This window comes from Sebastes umbrosus, chromosome 9 (genome assembly GCF_015220745.1).
Source record: "Sebastes umbrosus isolate fSebUmb1 chromosome 9, fSebUmb1.pri, whole genome shotgun sequence".
NCBI classification, from domain to species: domain Eukaryota; kingdom Metazoa; phylum Chordata; class Actinopteri; order Perciformes; family Sebastidae; genus Sebastes; species Sebastes umbrosus.
Window position 1 is genome coordinate 8,345,471 of NC_051277.1, and position 17,739 is coordinate 8,363,209.

Sequence of the window (17,739 nt, forward strand, 5' to 3'; positions counted from 1 at the left end):
CACATTTGAATCTTTTTTTTTTGGCTGTCAATTGATTAAAATATTTAAACGCAGATTTATCGCAATTTTTTTTTTTTAAATCAACATTTTTTATCTGTTCAAAATTAACCTTAAAGGGAGATTTGTCAAGTATTTAATACTCTTATCAACATGGGAGTGGGCAAATATGTTTGCTTTTTGCAAATGTTTGTATATATTTATTATTGGAAATCAATTAACAGCACAAAACAATTACAAATATTGTCCAGAAACCCTCACAGGTACTGCATTTAGCATAAAAAATTTCCTCAAATCATGACATGGCAAACTGCAGCCCAACAGGCAACAACAGCTGTCAGTGTGCCGACTTGCCCAAAACTGCATGTGATTATCATAAAGTGGGCATGTCTGCATGTCTTACATTATTTTCAATGTACATATGAGCAGTATCAGTACTATTTCAAGATAGAGAGAACCCACCATTTAGGCCACCATTACTTGCAGTACATCTATGCTCTTAGTGTTACAAAGAAATTGGCTTTTGACAGTTTTATGGTTCATTTAGTGACATTACCATTTCGCTGTGTACTCACAGCTCAGATAACTAAAGTCTACATGGCCACAGTCATAACACGTTAATGCAAAATCAACTTGGATGGAAATCCAGTGCTTTGATATTAGGTAAGCAGCACATTTGCAAGGCCGTCACGCTCCACACCGGGATCCAGGGGGAGGAGAAAAAAGTTCAAAAGGGTTGTAGAAAAAGGCTTCTGGAACAAGCAGAAATAACGTCATGAACTAACCTCAAAGTAGAGAGAGAAAAAGAAAGAATAGTGTTTGTGTTCAAAGTGGATAAAGAGAGAAAGAGGATGAGAGAGTGAGTGGAAAAATGGCATGAGTAGTGGGTAAAGCAGTTTCCTGTCACACACCTTGATGTAGCTGGAGAATGTGTCCCTGAATCGCCGTTGGGATGACCGGCTCAGGAAGCTCCTGCAGGAAGAGTCGGAGCAAACTGACCGCTGACGCCAGGTCCGCCTCCTTCTCTAGCTCCACCTCCTCGCCGCTGTCGTAACGCTGGCGCAGCCAATCCACCCGCTCTGCATTGCCGTTAACAAGGAAGAGCCCCTCCAGATCCAGATGACCTGATGACACATACAGCAGTAATTACATACCTTAGAGACATACTGTTTATCATTATATAATATTTTCTGAGCTTGGTTTGGTAATTGAGCCAACGTCCTTGTTTTTAAACTACCTGACCTCCAGCACCAGGACAAACAGGCAGTGAAGTATTAGAAAGAAAGCTATGATGAAGTGTGATTTCTGCTCATGAATGCTTCTCTGTTAGTCAGACATCGATGATTCAAACTAATGGAATTTGTTCTTAAAGTTATTTCATTCCTCTGCACAGCGCTGCCAACGTTTGAGTCAAAACCCAAATATGACTTGAGGTTTACATCATTGCCAGGAAGATGGCCCAATCACAGCCATACTCCGTTAACAAGACATCTGCATTTATGCTTTAATCTCTAAGTGCTTGAAGCTGAGGCCGGGCATTAATACCAGACAAAGGTTTATAAAAATGCAGTTGTCTTGTAAAAGTGATTTATCAGGTACGCATGCCAGCTTGCTGTGTAACTATAGTAAGTCTCTTTTCTATAATAATGTTCTGCTGTAAGAACTCCTTATCTGCTAAGACATTAAAGTGCATTGAGACACTAATAAATTACAGTTTATGGTCTCAACATCATTTCTATGTGATCGTCCTGCATGTAGTAGAGTTGATGTAAATGTATAATAGCGGTGTCCAGGTGCAGAGGTTAGATCATAGAAATAGAATAGGAGTAGACTGCAGACTGTACTGTTATCATTCCTCTGTGTAATGAGTGTTTGTGATTAAAAGGAAAGCCCGTTTGCATCAGCAAGTCCTGTCAGGACTAGAGCCAGTTTTATATGATTTTTTTTTATATTATCATGTTTTTTCCTCTTTTAAATAATAAGATATCTGTTCATCTTGTATAATATTATGTTCATATTATGTACTGTGTTGTCAAATGATTCGTTTTCTGCAGTTACAACAACTACTGCTGGTAGCTACTGTAACAACAACTAACAACTACTGCTGATTTGCACAATTTGAAGTTGATGTTCCATTAACTCTCACAGTGGCTATTCTTGGCTTGCTTTAGTCCTGACACATGCGTCATGTAACAATGGAGAAAGTACAACAAATGGCTGTCTAATGAGAATGCTGATTGACCTGTTTGGGGCTATTTCCTGGTTGGTTTCAGAAGAAAACAGTTAACCAGTGGAGGACCCCAACAAACTAGTTTGTATGTAGAGCTGTCTGTACACGTCTTAAGGCAAAAGAGTTTATACCTGTTCTGAAAAGACAAGCTCAAAATCAAAAAGCCTGGCGTACAAATGGGGATAACGAAGCACACTTTGGACAGTTGCACTTGGATGAAAGAAGAGAGCTTTAGAGAGAAGTTCGTTGTCTGCATACTTTCTTGTTGGATTCGGAAAGTTACAAAAATTGCTGGACAAACAGCTTTTCAAGAACCAAACAAGCACTTGGTTTGACGCATACTGCAGTTTAAAGGCCTACAGCGATTGATTTCTTCTCCATTCCCACCCACCCCACTCACTTTTCGCTAATCCGGTCACATTCCAAGTAATCATTTGTCATGATGACAAATCCCGCCCAAAGAGGTTTAACCACAATAGGCAATGATTCAAGATGTTTAAGAGTTAATATTGTGGCTTGCGGATTATGAAACGACTTCCTGGTGATTCCTCCTGACTCCTGTTCACTCCCTGGTTTCTCATCTTGATAACAAGCCAGGCGACAAAATCTCTCTGTCCTGTGGGATCTATTTCCATTTTACAACTCCAAAAAAACAGCGACCATGCAGAACAGCATTCAGTGCCAACAAGGTCCGCAGTCACAATCAGAGCACCAAAATAAAACAAGTACCGTGTTACATCAAACCACCATATTGTTGATTCAATTAAAACACTGATCAGCCTGTTTAACACTCTAAAATGTATATATATATATATATATATATATAAATACCAAAGCAGTCGGTTGCTGTTCAAATTGGTGTGAGTGATTTAATCTGTCACCGATGCGACATGCCCTCAAGCGCTTTCCATTTCCACTCTCTGTCTTACATCAGATTACCTTTCTACTTCATATTTCCAACACCCTGCTCCCACTAAAACCTCAGACATCACACACAAATCAACTCAGAGAGATTAAGGCCTTTTCACTGGCTGAATAACTTCTGGACTGGCAGCACCACTCTAATTAATGCGCCAGCAGAGGCCCGGGAGGATTAAAGACTTATTGCATAACCTCATATGGTCGAGCGGCCCCCGGGTCGCACAAACCACCAACCTGCTTCACTGGACACTCGAGGGGAATTGAGGTGAAGCTTCATTACAACGGTTAAAACAAAAAATATCCACTGACTTGACTGGTTTTTACAAGAAAATGTCTTCGGTGACTGACGGTGCTTGCTCCACAATAGAAGAAAGGAAATCAGAAAAGGAAGATTTTTCTATTGTTTATCTTGTCACTGCAGATTTATGTTGGACATCCTGTCTTGATGTGCTGATGAGGTTTCACAACCCCCACACAGCAAAAATGCAAAATCTTACCGAGTATATTTGACTAATTACTAGTCAAAATATCTAATAACACTTAATATAAGACACAATCACCTAACAAGTAACATTTCAGTGACTTGTTTGAATATCTTGTTAAGTGACAAAATACTACTTTTGAGCATTACCAGCTGATAAATCCTTCCTGTGACTGGTTAGTTTAAACACTTTGGCTCCAAAAGTCACCACTTTTTATCGCTCTCTCATCCTTTGGAGCAGGACGTCCCAACTGCCAACCTGCTCTTATTTATAAAGACAGTGACATAAGACTGAAGTTCCTGCTCTGCGAGGCTTGAAGAGAAATGTTCCAGGGGGGGATGTGGGAACGGCCCAGGGCCAGGACTTTGGTAGGTTCCTCTCTTCCCTGTTAAGCTCTGCTGTTTTCACAAGTGGAGCTGCAGTTTGACAGGACGGTTATGTAATGCAGTAGGAAGCAGACCGTGGATGTGTCTGCCGGTGCATTCAGAGTTCATCTTATCACATAAACTGGATCTCCACTAACGACATATTTTAGTTTATCGTGATGCAAGAGCAGTCGACAGCGGCAGGGCAGGATCGGGATGCTGAAATATTACCGAAGGAGATGTAACTGAGAACTCAGAAGTTTGTATATTAGTGAGATGTGGGACTCAAATAGTGGAATTCAAGTGGGCTGAAACTCATATTTATAGTGTTATTCCTGCGTTCCCATTTCAATCTTAAGTAAGGGATAATGTACAGCGAGCCAGTCATTGTTGTAATATAAACCCCGACAGGGCAAGGCGGCACCCCGACACGAAGCGAACCCCGACGTGAAGTGGGGTCTTGCATCGCCCTGAAAGGGTTTATTTCACAACAGTGACAGTTTACTCAAGGACTGTACTTAAGTGCAACTTTGAGGTACTTGTATTTTACTTGAGTATTTCCATTTTCTGTTACTTTATACTTCTACTCCACTACATCTCAGAGGTAAATATTGTACTTTTTACTCCGCTACATCTATCTGACAGCTGGAGTTAGTTTACTTTTCAGATCTAGATTTTATTAGTTACATAAAAGGACTAGTACTACTAATCTACTTAGATTACACAAAGTACACAAAGTATCCAAAAGTGGCTCCACATTGAAGAACTACAACATTAAAATGCATTCATTAGTGATAAAGATATAGTAACATAATATTCTACTATAATACAACGCTGTGAAAGGAGCCATTCTGCATAATGAGTATTTTTGGTACTTTAAGTAGATTTTGATGCTAATATTTTTGTACTTTTGGTGAAGTAACATTTTGAATGGGGAAGTTTTACTTGTAACACAGTGTTTCTACATTATATTAATTCTACTTTTACTGAAGTAAAACATCTGAGTACTTCTTCCACCTCTGGTTCTGCATTTTCAGTCAAATATGTACAATTCCATGAAAGTGCAAAGCCCTGTGTTGCTCTACGGATTAAAAAGGTGTTTTTGTTTTGTTTGAATGATAATTTTTTTTCATATTTTTTCATTTAAAAGTTACATGTTAGCTTTATACAAATACTGAGATGAATGAAACATAATCCAGTGTTACTACAATACAATAAGTTAAACAGAGAGCAATTAGAAGACACTGTAAGCTCTTAACACCTGGAGGGGGATGTAAGTGCATGCTAAGTCAGTGCAGTACAAGACCACTTAAATGTTAAAGACTTGCTTTAGTCACATAAAGAGAGAGTTATGCTGGCCTGAGGCAACGTATAACACTTTGACAAAAGATTTGGAGTTTCTGGACTTTTTTTGTAGAAACTTTCTGCTTCTATTTTATAATCTAAAAGTATGAGTTATTTTATTCAGAGTGTAGCCACTTTGATCGTTTTCATGGGGAAGAAGCATTTTAATAAAAGAAGCGTAGTGAACGCATAAATATGAATATAAGTCAAATGAAAATGGTATTTCATTCAGTATTTGTTAAATTACTGTTTATATGTTTGATGCTTTTTGCTTTCATTTTGCAGTTAAAAAGTCCTTTACTTTTGATTCTTCGGTTATATTTAAGAAGTAACAAAGAGGAAGAAGATTATGACACTCAATTGACTCAAACTTTTACTCAAATTTCTGCAAACAAATGCATCACCACAAACGTGGGTGTGTATGAGTCAAGCGAATATATTGTATCACCGATTTTATTGGTTTGTCGGGCACTTAAATTAACTGAAATTGTTGCATTGGCGTCCTCAGCATCGGTTGATATTTACGGTTTTTGAATATTAATTTGATGGAAACGAGTCCCTCATGAATCATATAATGAATATGAAATGGTGTGAAACAAAGATCTTTAGCCCAACAGTTAAAAAAAATCTATTACTTCTACATGAATTTTAATGAATGCCATGGCTTGATTTTGAGGTTCAAGCATCACTGCGTCTATGTGTGTGTGTGTGTGTGTGTGTGTGTGTGTGTATATGTGTATGTGTATGTGTGTGTGTGTGTGTGTGTGTGTGTGTGTGTGAGTGCGTGTGCCCATCACTCACCATGCTCCTCGATGTAGTCGACGATGTGTTTCACCAGTGCAGGAACCTCGTGGCCACTGATTGTGTGAGTGCGCGTCACCTCCTCCAAAGGAACGCCAAAAACACGCGTGGTGCTGGCCGAGCTCCCGCCCTCGTTGCCAGGCAACGGAGACACGCTCTTCCTCATGGCCGCCTCCTCACCACAACCCCGCCAAGACCTCACGTCTTTAGGTAAAAAATAAGAAAAGCAGAAGGCGGAACATTAGACAAATTAATAATTTCCTTATGTTGTTACTCTGTGCAAACAACATCTACTGTCCATCCTGGAAGAGGGATCACTCCTCTGTTGCTCTTCCCAAGGTTTCTAACATTTTTGCCCTGTTAAAAGTGTTTTTTTATGGGGTTAAGGTCCTCCTCATCCAATGCGAGAGTTGTACTATAAAGAACAGAGGGTGTTGTATCCTGTACAGATTGTTACGCCCTCTGAGGCAGATTTGTGATTTGAAAAGAAAACAGAACAGAAAATCTACCCGCATCTGGTGGTTGGCGGGTGTTAATTTTGGACCTTGCCATTGCATACATATATAACCAGTGTTTCTAAAACACTGAATTTAGACCAAAAGTGGGTCAAATTACTTTTTATAACGCGCCCTAATTACATGTTTGTATTCAAAGGACCAGCGTGTGGGTGGACAAGATAAATATTTACAAAATTTAGGTTCCATGTACCCCTGCATTTGGGGAGCCATAGCAGGAAGAGAAGGAGACAGATTTAAGGTTTCGGTAAAGTCAGGCAGGGATTATGAAGCAGGTGTCCTGTCTATGCTAAATGAATGGGTGGCTAAAGTAGCACACCAAGATTTCCCCCTGTACAAAGTAGTATTGTATCAACTTCATTTACAACTATTTGCTCTAAGAGAGGACGTTTTAAATTACATAAACACGATTCAGTGTGGGTGAAAGTCAGTTGTTTTTACACTTTGTTATATAATCATCATTTAAAGGTCATTACTTGAATTAAATTGCCATCCCTACAGTATTTATCATGATGGCAGAATCCTTAGTTCCCTTGCAAAGCTGTGATGCTGTGAGTCAGACAATGGGATGGAAATCAATGCAAAGCAAGCAAAAATGTGCAGCAATAATTTCTGTTCAAAGTTTGACTCTGACGACGGTCGGTTGGTGAGTAATCTGAATGCAAACAGTGGCAGATGGAGTTCAGTCTACTCATCGGGGGAGGAGGAACATTACCAAATGTTTAGCAGAAAATGGAAGCTGGTTTTGTTCCAATTAAGCTTACAGTAGATAATGTAGTAATAAAGTCAGTGTGCAGGTTATGTTTTATTCGTACATGACATTCAGTTGTTAAACTCGGTGCATTATAACAAAATGTTTTGAGTGATTTTGTAATATTTGCAAGAACCAATGTGCTGAATCAGTTGGTATTTTTATGGCCAAGTTTAGCTGATAGGCCTCGGATATATCTGATGCAGAGATTTATACTTTTTATATCAAAATCACAATTTGAATGAGTACAATTTTCAAACTGCAAGAGTTGTAAATGTTACTTATAGCCTACATCAATAACAACAACATATTTATATGTTTTGAAAGGTGAAAATTGTACACAGGAAATAACAACATTCCCTGGCAGATTTTTATCAGCTGTAGCAACTGAACACAGCATTTCAGTTATCCTGGAAACAGGAGTTTAGTTGGTTGGCTTTAGAGGATGTGGGCGAAGCTCTAGATTAATTTACTTAAATGTAGATTAAACATGACAATTAAAGGACCAATACGCAATACATTTACTGTAATGAATCATAAAATGACCATGATATGTCATCAGAGATGAAGGAAACATGCAGAGTTGAAATAATGGTTGAACCCTGCTTGTCCTACTGACATTCTTCAAGAAAGAACCACCACTCTGTATTGTTTTGAAATTAGAAAATAGAGTGGACTGAGTGTGATTTTTTTTGCTGTTTAGAGGACCAACAGAGTGGTGAATCCTTTTCTGAGAAAACAACCAAGCTGATTGCATTTTGTCACTTTCAAACAGGTAGTGAGCAGCTTATGAGGTAGTTGTCGAAGGTAAATGAGCTGGTAAATTGAAGCTGGTAAATATTCCCGAGAAGGAAATGCTCTGAATCTCGACCTCCAGGATTCCAGGCTACAAAATAGCTATGTACATTCATATATACAGTATGTTTGCTTAAAGCCTTTTGTACAGACTACATAACAAATGTTTAATAACTGAAGTAAAACTTATTCTAAAGTGACAGTAAGTTCTGTCGGGTTGTTGTTGTTGAAGCTACAGTTGGAAGCGGTGGATAGAGTTACAGTCATTTCTGTCTGTGAAGCTAAAGTTAGCTCAAGTGCCTAAAGTGTCGCGCTCATAACAAGTCTTAAAAAGTGAGAACTATAATATTAAAAATGTGCATATGTGTGTCTTATCTATTCATTGTTTGGAAGTGAAGTGGTCCATTACTTCCTCAAGCATTGGAGGAATGCCTGCAGGTGTGTGTGTGTGTATGTGTGTGTGTGTACTCACCGTGTAGCAGTGAAAGTGTGTCCAAACCTCTCCTCCCCTAGCCAGTGAACCACCGAACCATCTATGGCTGCTTCAGGTTGTGGCAGAAGATGAGCCGGTAGTTCCTCATTGACGGACCGCTAATCCCTCTTGCAGGATTCCTTTTCTATCTACACTGAGGAGAGACGGAGAGAGAAAATGAAGAGGAGGAACAAACAAAAAAAAAGGAGATAATGGCAGAAAAGAAAGGGTGGAGACAGAGGTGGAGAGAGAGAGAGAAAAGATGGAATCTATTAAGTAACAATCCCTGGTATGTTTACAAACATCTGGTTAGCTAGTTTCTATTGTAATATAATGAAACTGTTTCACGCTGCAACATATCTACAGATTTTACATTTGAGTTTCTCAACACCTGCTGTCAAGTAGAGATGCATAATACGTTACAACAGCACATATGGTGCCTTCAAATGAAACTCGTGAGCTCGTGTTTACAACATGGGAAGTCGTGTACACGATATGCTTGGTGTTTAAGTGGTTAAGTCGTGAGAAGATATTAACGTTACTGTCGGCGTCTAGAAGCCACAGAGTCTAACAATTTAGCAAGCTAGCAAAGGGGTAACATAATGCAGGAAATGCAAAGGCATAATGACAGAGGAAACAAAGCAGTCAGTTGGGAATATCAACATTTTCCTGACATATTATGAAATTAGAAAAACAATATACGACTAAAATTACAATATATTAACTTATTTTGTATCGAAAAATGAACTTCCATGGCCTCCGCCATTTCTGACAACGTCAACAAACACGTCACAACTCGTGAACTCTGAGCTTTCAGAAACTTTCCACTTGCGAGGTCGTGAACAACACAAAAGAGGGGTGTCTTGCAATGCACATTAATCAATATAAGATGTATAAAATGGGCCCTGCCAACACAGACACTCACTGCAACATAATGCGTGTGTACCACAGTTAATTACTTCCATGCCATATGGGCATACCAGCACTTCTTCTGTGCAGCAGTAACACAAACTTTCCTCCATCTCAGACTGCAAAACAGCCAAAGGAAGAGTTCTTCCGACAGAAAATCAAACCTCAACAGAAAATCCAGAAAAGACGCTGTTACTTTACAGGCCATGCTGCGTGAATACCATCAGATTTCTGGGAATTGAACATATCACAGCAGTGACTGCTTAATAGTAATTAATACCAGAAACATAATTAAAAAAGACAGTTACACATGTTGCTGTGATTCATACTAATCTAATAGAATTAATGTGTTAAGATGTCAATACAAAATGACCACTTTTGCCTCTTTCCATAATGGCTATTGGCTACAAACTCTTTACAAAAGAAAAACGTTTTGGCGATTCCAGATTCAGTGCAATTAATTAGAACCAACAACACAAGGAATTAATGCAATAAACCAAGCAAATGCTTACTAAACCACATGCAAATACTTCTTCCCAAATTGAGTGCAGATGACCAACGAGACATAAAATGAGGGAAAGAGAATAACACTTCGTCACATCGCATCACTGAATAATTTTTCTCAGCCTTTTTATTCTAACGTCATGTCGTTGTGTTACGGCTTTAAATTGAAAAACAAAACAAAACACACATAACCTGACCGGGACACATACACAAATTCATGCCAGCTTCACACAAAAAATTGTATCACAATCAAACCAATTGAAAACCAATAAATGTGAAGGAATGCGAAAGCCAGTTTCATTCAGAAAACAGAAATCCTCTTTTATTTTCATAAGGTGTTTTGGTGATTAAGTGTAAATTTCTCCTGTTTTTTGTTATGTTGCACTACCCCTCCTGTCTTTCACTGCGTTCTCTATGCCCCTTTTCCCTTCCTTTCCTTCTTCTTTCCCCTTTTTATTTCCCTTCTTCCTCTCTAATCTCATCTTTCTACTTCGAGGCTCAACATGTCGTGTTGTCCAAGAGCCGGCTGGAGGCAAGGACCGAACACAATAATTAAACTGACACTGGTTAGGCTAGAAAGCTGTGCCAGAGTGTGTGTGTGTGTGTTTGTGTGTCCTACATGTCCGTGCATGCCCATGTGAATGTGGGCAAACTGTCACTTTGAATCTGTGTGTGTTAGGTGTGTACCTGTTAATTGCTGCCACTTAAGCATGCGAGTGTGTATGCATGTATGTCTTATGGTTGCTCTACATGTGTATGTACAGTATGTACTTGATGAGGCCGTCAAGAGTGTGTGTGTGTGTGTGTGTTAGAAAGGGTTGTGTTGTGAAAGAAAGAATGTGTGGTGTGTCCAAATGTTCATGAAGAGAGAAACTCTCCCTGTCGTCTTAGCTGGTCTATATGGGAGTACGGCCGTGTGGTAAAATATTAAAAACACAGTTCTACTTTTGAGAGTGTTATAAAGTCAGAAAGACACTAAAAAATAGAAGAGATGGAGAAGGCAAGAGAAAATGAGAGGGAGTGAGGAAGAAGGAAAATACATTTGCTGGAGATATAAAATAATTTTGGTTTAGTTCTTAAATATTAAGTAATTTATAACTTAGATAATAGAGTCCAAAAAATGAAAAAACAATCACACTCTGTCGGAGTGTTGTACCTCGATGAAGCAGTGTGTTTATTCCCCTTTTTGGGGACGTTGATTGACTATCTGTGCATCAAGAGCACCTGTTTTATTTTACATCGCTGTCAGATCCAATCATCATTTGTTTTTTTAAACTTAAAATGGAGAGGTTTGAGATTTTTGATGTTCAAACCAATTCCATAAAATGTTATCCAACCCCAACCCTGCTTACAGTAGTTTGACTTTAAAAGGTTTACCTTAATTTGTCCAAAACACTGCAGAAGTGCTCAATAAAGTTCACATTGATTTAAGCTTTTTTGTCGAAATGATTGTTTTGATTAGAATAATTCTTTTGAATATCACTTTTTTTTTTGTCATGATGCTCATCTCTGCCACACAATCTCTGCAGTACCGAGCTGAAAATGAACCAAGGTCTTTACTATGCACACATGCAGCGGGTTGAGCCTCGGTTTTGTGCCCAGTTCCCTTCTGGAACAACTCTTTTACTCTTGCTCTTTCTGTTAGAATACACTCTGTTCTGTTACTAATCCCTTTTTTTTATTTCCTTTCATTCATCCCGATGCTGCACGTTGCACAAGCCATCCAGCCTACTTAGGCAGTCAGCATCACCTCTACGTCAAGAGGAGCAGAGAAGAATAGATGAGCAAGAATAAGGATTGTCATTGAGGGGAAAATAATGAGTTATGAGACACTCCTTAACTTCCCCTGCATGTCTTCTTCCTTCTTTCTTTCTCCTCTTCTCTCTTACTTTCAAAGGATAAAGGATTTGCTCTAACCTGTTAGAAGCAGCTATCTTTGCAGAAAGAGTTAGATCACTACATCATAACGGATAACGGTGCCCAAAAGCTCTGCAAAACATGTTCAATAAGCTTATATAATCAAGTAACAATTCTAGCCAACAACAAGCATTTTTAGGAGTTTTGGCAACTACCTACCACATGGAAATAAAATCCTGTGCCATGGTATGAATGATGTAAACTGCAGTTTGTGCAATGCTTCAAACATTTCAGATATAAGGAAAAAGCTATTTTAACTATTTTAGGTACAAGGGGGAAAAAACAAGGAAAATAATTAATCATTTACCTTCATTCATTTTAAAAATTTTATTTAGTATGAAAAATGACAGAAAATAAAATCCACAGTCAGACATGACTACTAAAATGAACTTTGGCTTTTAACATTTTTGGTTATTATAAAACCTAAATCCTTGTCATGACCTTTTAAGTACACTACACTTTTACTGTGTTGCAGCTTTTAGCGGACGCTATGTTTCTTTGGTATTCAGCTCAGCGGCAGATGTGACTCTGTGCCAAGTGCTCTTTAAAAACTAGTTATTTTTTTATGAAGATCTTATATGGGGCTGTTTATTTGAAGCTCTCTTTATGTAACATATAATTCCAAGTGGCTGTACAAGGTTGCTTGTAAATCCATACATTTCTATAATGGATAGCTCTATATAGGACTGAAACCTCAGCAGTGTTGGTGCCATGCAGAGGCTAAGAACAAAATAATAAAAATGAACAAAAATATATATATATATAGGTCTCTAAACCTTAACCCAACAGCACTGAGGTGACTGACCAATCAGTTTTAAATGGTCCTGGTCTTCCCTACTTCTCATTAAAACCCAAACGATTAGAGCAAACTTCACTTTGCTTACACCTGCAAGCTACAAGCTACTTGACCTACTATTGTATGACTCACTGGTGGGACACCAACAATATGAACAGGAGTAGGCAGGATAGACAGGTCTGTTAACATGGAGGAAGCTTTCACTTACGGGGAGTCATAGCATACATAGTTAACAGAGCTTCTTTTGTGTGGTGTGATTCACATTCATCAGTGCCAGAAAACAATGTATGAAACTCACTTCTACCTCCATTAGTCTGTTCACTAGCACTACCTGGCTGCATACAACATAGTTCCCCAAATTCATCGTATTGCAAACAGATATTGCTTGTCCTGGTGCGTCATGTATGAACTCAACTAAACCTGAGCAGATACAGGCGATTTTGTTTTACTTTTTCAACCTCCAAAATCATTTTTATAAAGGCTAAATCATTAAAAAAGCCAACATGTTTTGACCACTGTAGGTGTTCATCAGGGCATTTAACAAACATACAAAACATGTTTGGCGTCATTCCTCGTTGTCACTTGTTCTAAGACTTTGGAGTGCCTGGACTGCCTGCCTGGTTATCTTTTCAGTGAACATCTGAGGAGTGGCCTCTTAGGGCGCTTTTACAAGCCAACATTTAGTCCTTTATTTAAGTCGAACTGTGGTGTGGTTCGTTTGGGCAGTTGTGAACTCAGTAATCGTATTCTGGTGCGGACCAAAACAAACCGGTCCGAGACTGCCTGAGAGAACGCAGGCTGTCTGTGCGGGCATTTGTTGAGACGACAGATTAACATGAGTGTGAGAGGACGGACCTGGACTTCTGCAGAAGTCCGATGTTTGCTTGACGTCTGGGCCGAAGAGAGCATACAGAATACGCTAAATAAACTCCACAAAAATAGTGTTATGAAGTCATTCGAGATAAACTGGGGGAGAAGGGATTTGTGCGCACAGTCAATAAGTGCCGAATCAGAATGAAAACACTTCGACAGCAATATATCAAAGTCTACGATTCCCTGCATAGACGTGGCAGCTCTCAAGATGAAAAAGATAAATTCGCTCCTTCGTAGCCTACATGCTCCTCAGCAAATTATTTTTTTTCATTTGGTCTGCTTTAATTTGTGCACTAAATAGAAAACGAACCAAAAGCATCAATTCCACTCTGATTCGGACTTGCGAAAGCATTACTGAACTCTGAAAAATGAAGAAAGGGTATTCAACCTCAACACGTTTTATTTATTGCTGGCTGTAGAGCTGAGCTTCATTTTCAGGTTTTCTTATTACTTAGGCTTATTAAATGGGGGTTTCAGGAGTCTTGTGTTTGCTCATAACGATTGCTGAGTCCTCTAAAGGCATTATTCAGCCACTATTCTTGCCAAAATCAACTACACTGGCACTGCTAGATCCTAAGCCTCTTTAAAAGCTAAAGAAAATCTCACTGTTGGAGCTGAAATGCTTGTATTGTGTCAGGGCCCTTACTGTTGAAACCAAGAAAGGCACGGAAAACCAGATAGAGTTGTTCTCAGCTAGCTGAATCCTGGATATGAAAACCGTAACTACTGCAAACTGTTGAATATTGTACAATGATTATTACGGCCAACACTTTGAGGGCCTAAATAGCACGCTATCATAGTGCATACATCTTTTAAGCGAGGGTGGTCCTGTTACTGCCAGGCTCAGAGAGATGAGGACAATGACACTCGGAGATTAGGGAACTCAATGTTCCCGAACCAGCGCCTTGTCGGCCATGAAAACTGACCCTAAAAAGGCCTCTGTAGTGAGGATTTGGTCAGTAATGGAACGGTCTAGAATGGCTCTGTCTGTGTTTCTTTCTGTCTGTCTGTGTGTCTTAATCCCAGATATCATGCTTGACAACCTCCTGCTCAACAATGAGGCACATTGTTAGAAGGGAAACAGAGAAAGTTAAGGCGGCGCACTAAGAGAGGGAAAGAAAAAGTAAGTGAGAAATAGAAAACTAAAGGACCAGAAGGGAAAAAGGCCAACGGATAATATGAGAACAAATCTACATAAAGGGAGACACAACTAAAGAACAAGACAAGCCATGTTAAGACAGATATCAGCACTGTGAGAAACAAGTTCAGCAAACTTCTGGTAGATTACTTTGTAACGTGAAACTGGTGATTCTACTGTGGCAATCGTGGAAACTAAATGAACAGTCGCATGATAACTTTCCAGAGTTGTAAAATCCTTCCTCAGTATTTTGGCATCTGATAACCCTTCAGAGTCATGGATCTACTACTCAAAGGTTTTTTGTTTCACTAAAGCAATACGCCCACACTTATTTTTTCTTAACGCAGTGCTGTTTTCGGTCTGAAACACTCAGCAAGACTTCATTCCTGATGCTTTAAGTGTCAAACTTCTGATTTTCTACACCTGTCTACTGTTGATATGTATATTTACTGTGTATTTACTTTCCCTGTGCATTGCCTGGATAACCTGCTGCTGTAACACAACAATTTCCCAATTTGGGATCAATAAGTACATCTATCCATCTATTAGGGCTGTCAACAAATATTCTAAATGTTATTATATAATCGAATAAAAAAATATTTGAATATGAAAATGAATATTAGATTGTGGGAAAAAAAGCAGCACTACCTCACGTGCACTGTGCACCACATGACGGGAGTCACACAATGTCACTTTCATTAATGAAATGTAACGTTAGGTCAAGCTGAACAAAGAAGTCAACAAGAACCGTAATAATGAAGAGAACTCGGCAACAGAGAGAGTGACACCGTGTCCTAACAGCAACCATTACATTGCGCCAAAGACGGGTGAGTAGTGCTTGCCATCATCCGACATTTGTACTTTTTAAAACAGAAACCGCACGTTTTATATTGTGATATTTACTGAAAATTACTTACAATATAGCCAACAGCTAGTGGGAAACTTTCAGGCGATCTCCCTCCAGCCAGCTGTCACCTCATTTAAGTTTTGTAGTAAAATGAGGAGGTATCATATATACCTTGATTCTTGATTCACAGTTCGAGTTTTCAATAACGGCTCTACTACAGACTGTGGTGGCAGCAGTAAATTTAAATAAGCCTAGCGTATATCTGATTTCTGTTTCTTTCTAAAAGTGGCACCTGCACACATCCAGAGATGAAGCGCTCTGCAGGGTGGCAGCAGTTAAAGCAAATGTCCTTTTAAAAGAAAGGTCACAGGTTCAATACCTGCAATACTGTTTGACCCTGTGAAGTTTGCTTTATGGAGACATTTAACCTGACTATTGGATCGGTTACGTTGAGTGAGTGAGTTAAATAAATCTAATATTAAACACACAGCAACAGAACAAGCAAATAAAAACATATATTTAGTGAAGACATGATGACCAGACTCTTCAATAAAAAGTGATGCAAGAACAATATCAACAAAAAGCACCCTGGTCTCCTGAATAATATAATTTCAACTGAAAGATCACTTTCCTGATACGTTTAATATGAATTATTAAAATAACCATTGCAGAAGCAAGCAAACCCTTTGCATCAACAAATGCAAAAGTACATTCATATTTCATAAAGACAACTTTATATGCATCACATGAGAACAAAAACCCTGTTATGATTCATCTGTGTTCTGCCAAATAGCCTCAAAACAAAGTGCACGACCGAAAAGGAAGATTAAATATTCACCAGAGGCTATAAATAAATAAGCAAATTTCCTCTAACTTGCATCATGTTGTGAAATCCCAAAAATTAGAGAGATCAAAGCAGTTAAACTCTGCATAGTTTATCATCATCTCTGGCCAAACTGTCATGGTGGTCAACCAAAATTAGGGAAGTGACAGAGAGAAAGGTCGGACAGCAGGAATCCTCTTCAGAAGTTAAGATCGATCAGATTTTCTGCGTCAAAGCCTACAATCCCCCAGAGGTAAAACAAAAAAATCTAAGTTTATAAAATGCATATAAGCTGCACAAACTCAAAATGGAAAGAGAAAACATTCTTTGCTCACAAACAAATGGATCTGTAGACTAGTGAGTCCATTGAGTCTGTTTACTTTAATCTTAAAACAAGCAGAAAAACGCCTCTGAGCACCAGAGAGGAACCCACTGACCTCTGCTCTCTGCCGTGAATCTCCACAAAACAAATCAGGAAGAGAACGAATGTCTGGTATTTCTGTATTTGTCTACTGTGTTGGGTTATTGGGTCCATTATACACACATACATCCCGTGACCCTGACACACACAAACACATAACTTCCTTGTACTCCGGTTTGACCTGCCACATCCAAACAAGTGCACACTTTTAAAAAACAAACACACAGAGTGCAGCAGTGCGGATTTTATCTGCATGAGCACAGAGACAAATCTCTTCAACCAATCACTAAACATGTGACTGAGATTATTATCTGCGTTGTCACAAGTGGAATGAAAACAACAAGTCACACTGTGTCGTAAATATGCCAAAAGTTAAAAGTACCTAATAAATATATGCACCATACTGACCCGAATAAAAGACAACATTTTCATCTGGAAATAACGGTTAGGGCTGAGCGATATGGGCAAAATCTTCATCTTCTACAGGTCATTTCCTATCTCAACAACAATATGTATCAAGATACAGCATGCTTTCTGGAAGTTCAATAAATAAATAGTTTATATGAAATAACCACCAGGTAAAAACCTATTTTGTATATTCCTGTGTGAATTAAAAACTTGACAAACGAAGAGTATTTTCTCATTTAATTAAAAACTTTAGTGCAAAATGAACAGTTTCAAGTGAAGTTACTAAACACTAAACACTAAATTTTGGCGAGGAAAAACTGTCATGGCCATTTTCAAAAGGGGCCCTTGACTTCTGACTTCAAGATATGTGAATGAAAATGGGTTCTATGGGTACCCACAAGTCTCCCCTTTACAGACACGTCCACTTTAT

The 17,739-nt window shown here is 38.8% G+C and overlaps 1 protein-coding gene across 6 annotated transcripts in view; it reads right to left on the reverse strand.

Moving 5' to 3' along the window:
* fam13b (family with sequence similarity 13 member B) overlaps positions 1-17,739 on the reverse strand; it is an 81,289-nt gene that overhangs the window by 48,878 nt on the left and 14,672 nt on the right. For 4 of the 6 annotated variants that reach the window (XM_037779949.1, XM_037779950.1, XM_037779951.1 and 1 more), the window contains exons 2-4: positions 8,674-8,822; positions 6,141-6,344; positions 909-1,121 (exon numbers count right to left, since the gene is read on the reverse strand). In XM_037779949.1, coding sequence (XP_037635877.1) covers positions 909-1,121; positions 6,141-6,306 — 379 coding nt within the window. In that variant the 5' untranslated portion in view covers positions 6,307-6,344; positions 8,674-8,822. Of the gene's footprint in view, positions 1-908; positions 1,122-6,140; positions 6,345-8,673; positions 8,828-17,739 lie in introns of those variants that run through there. The other 2 variants (XM_037779948.1, XM_037779947.1) reach the window with 2 other exon arrangements.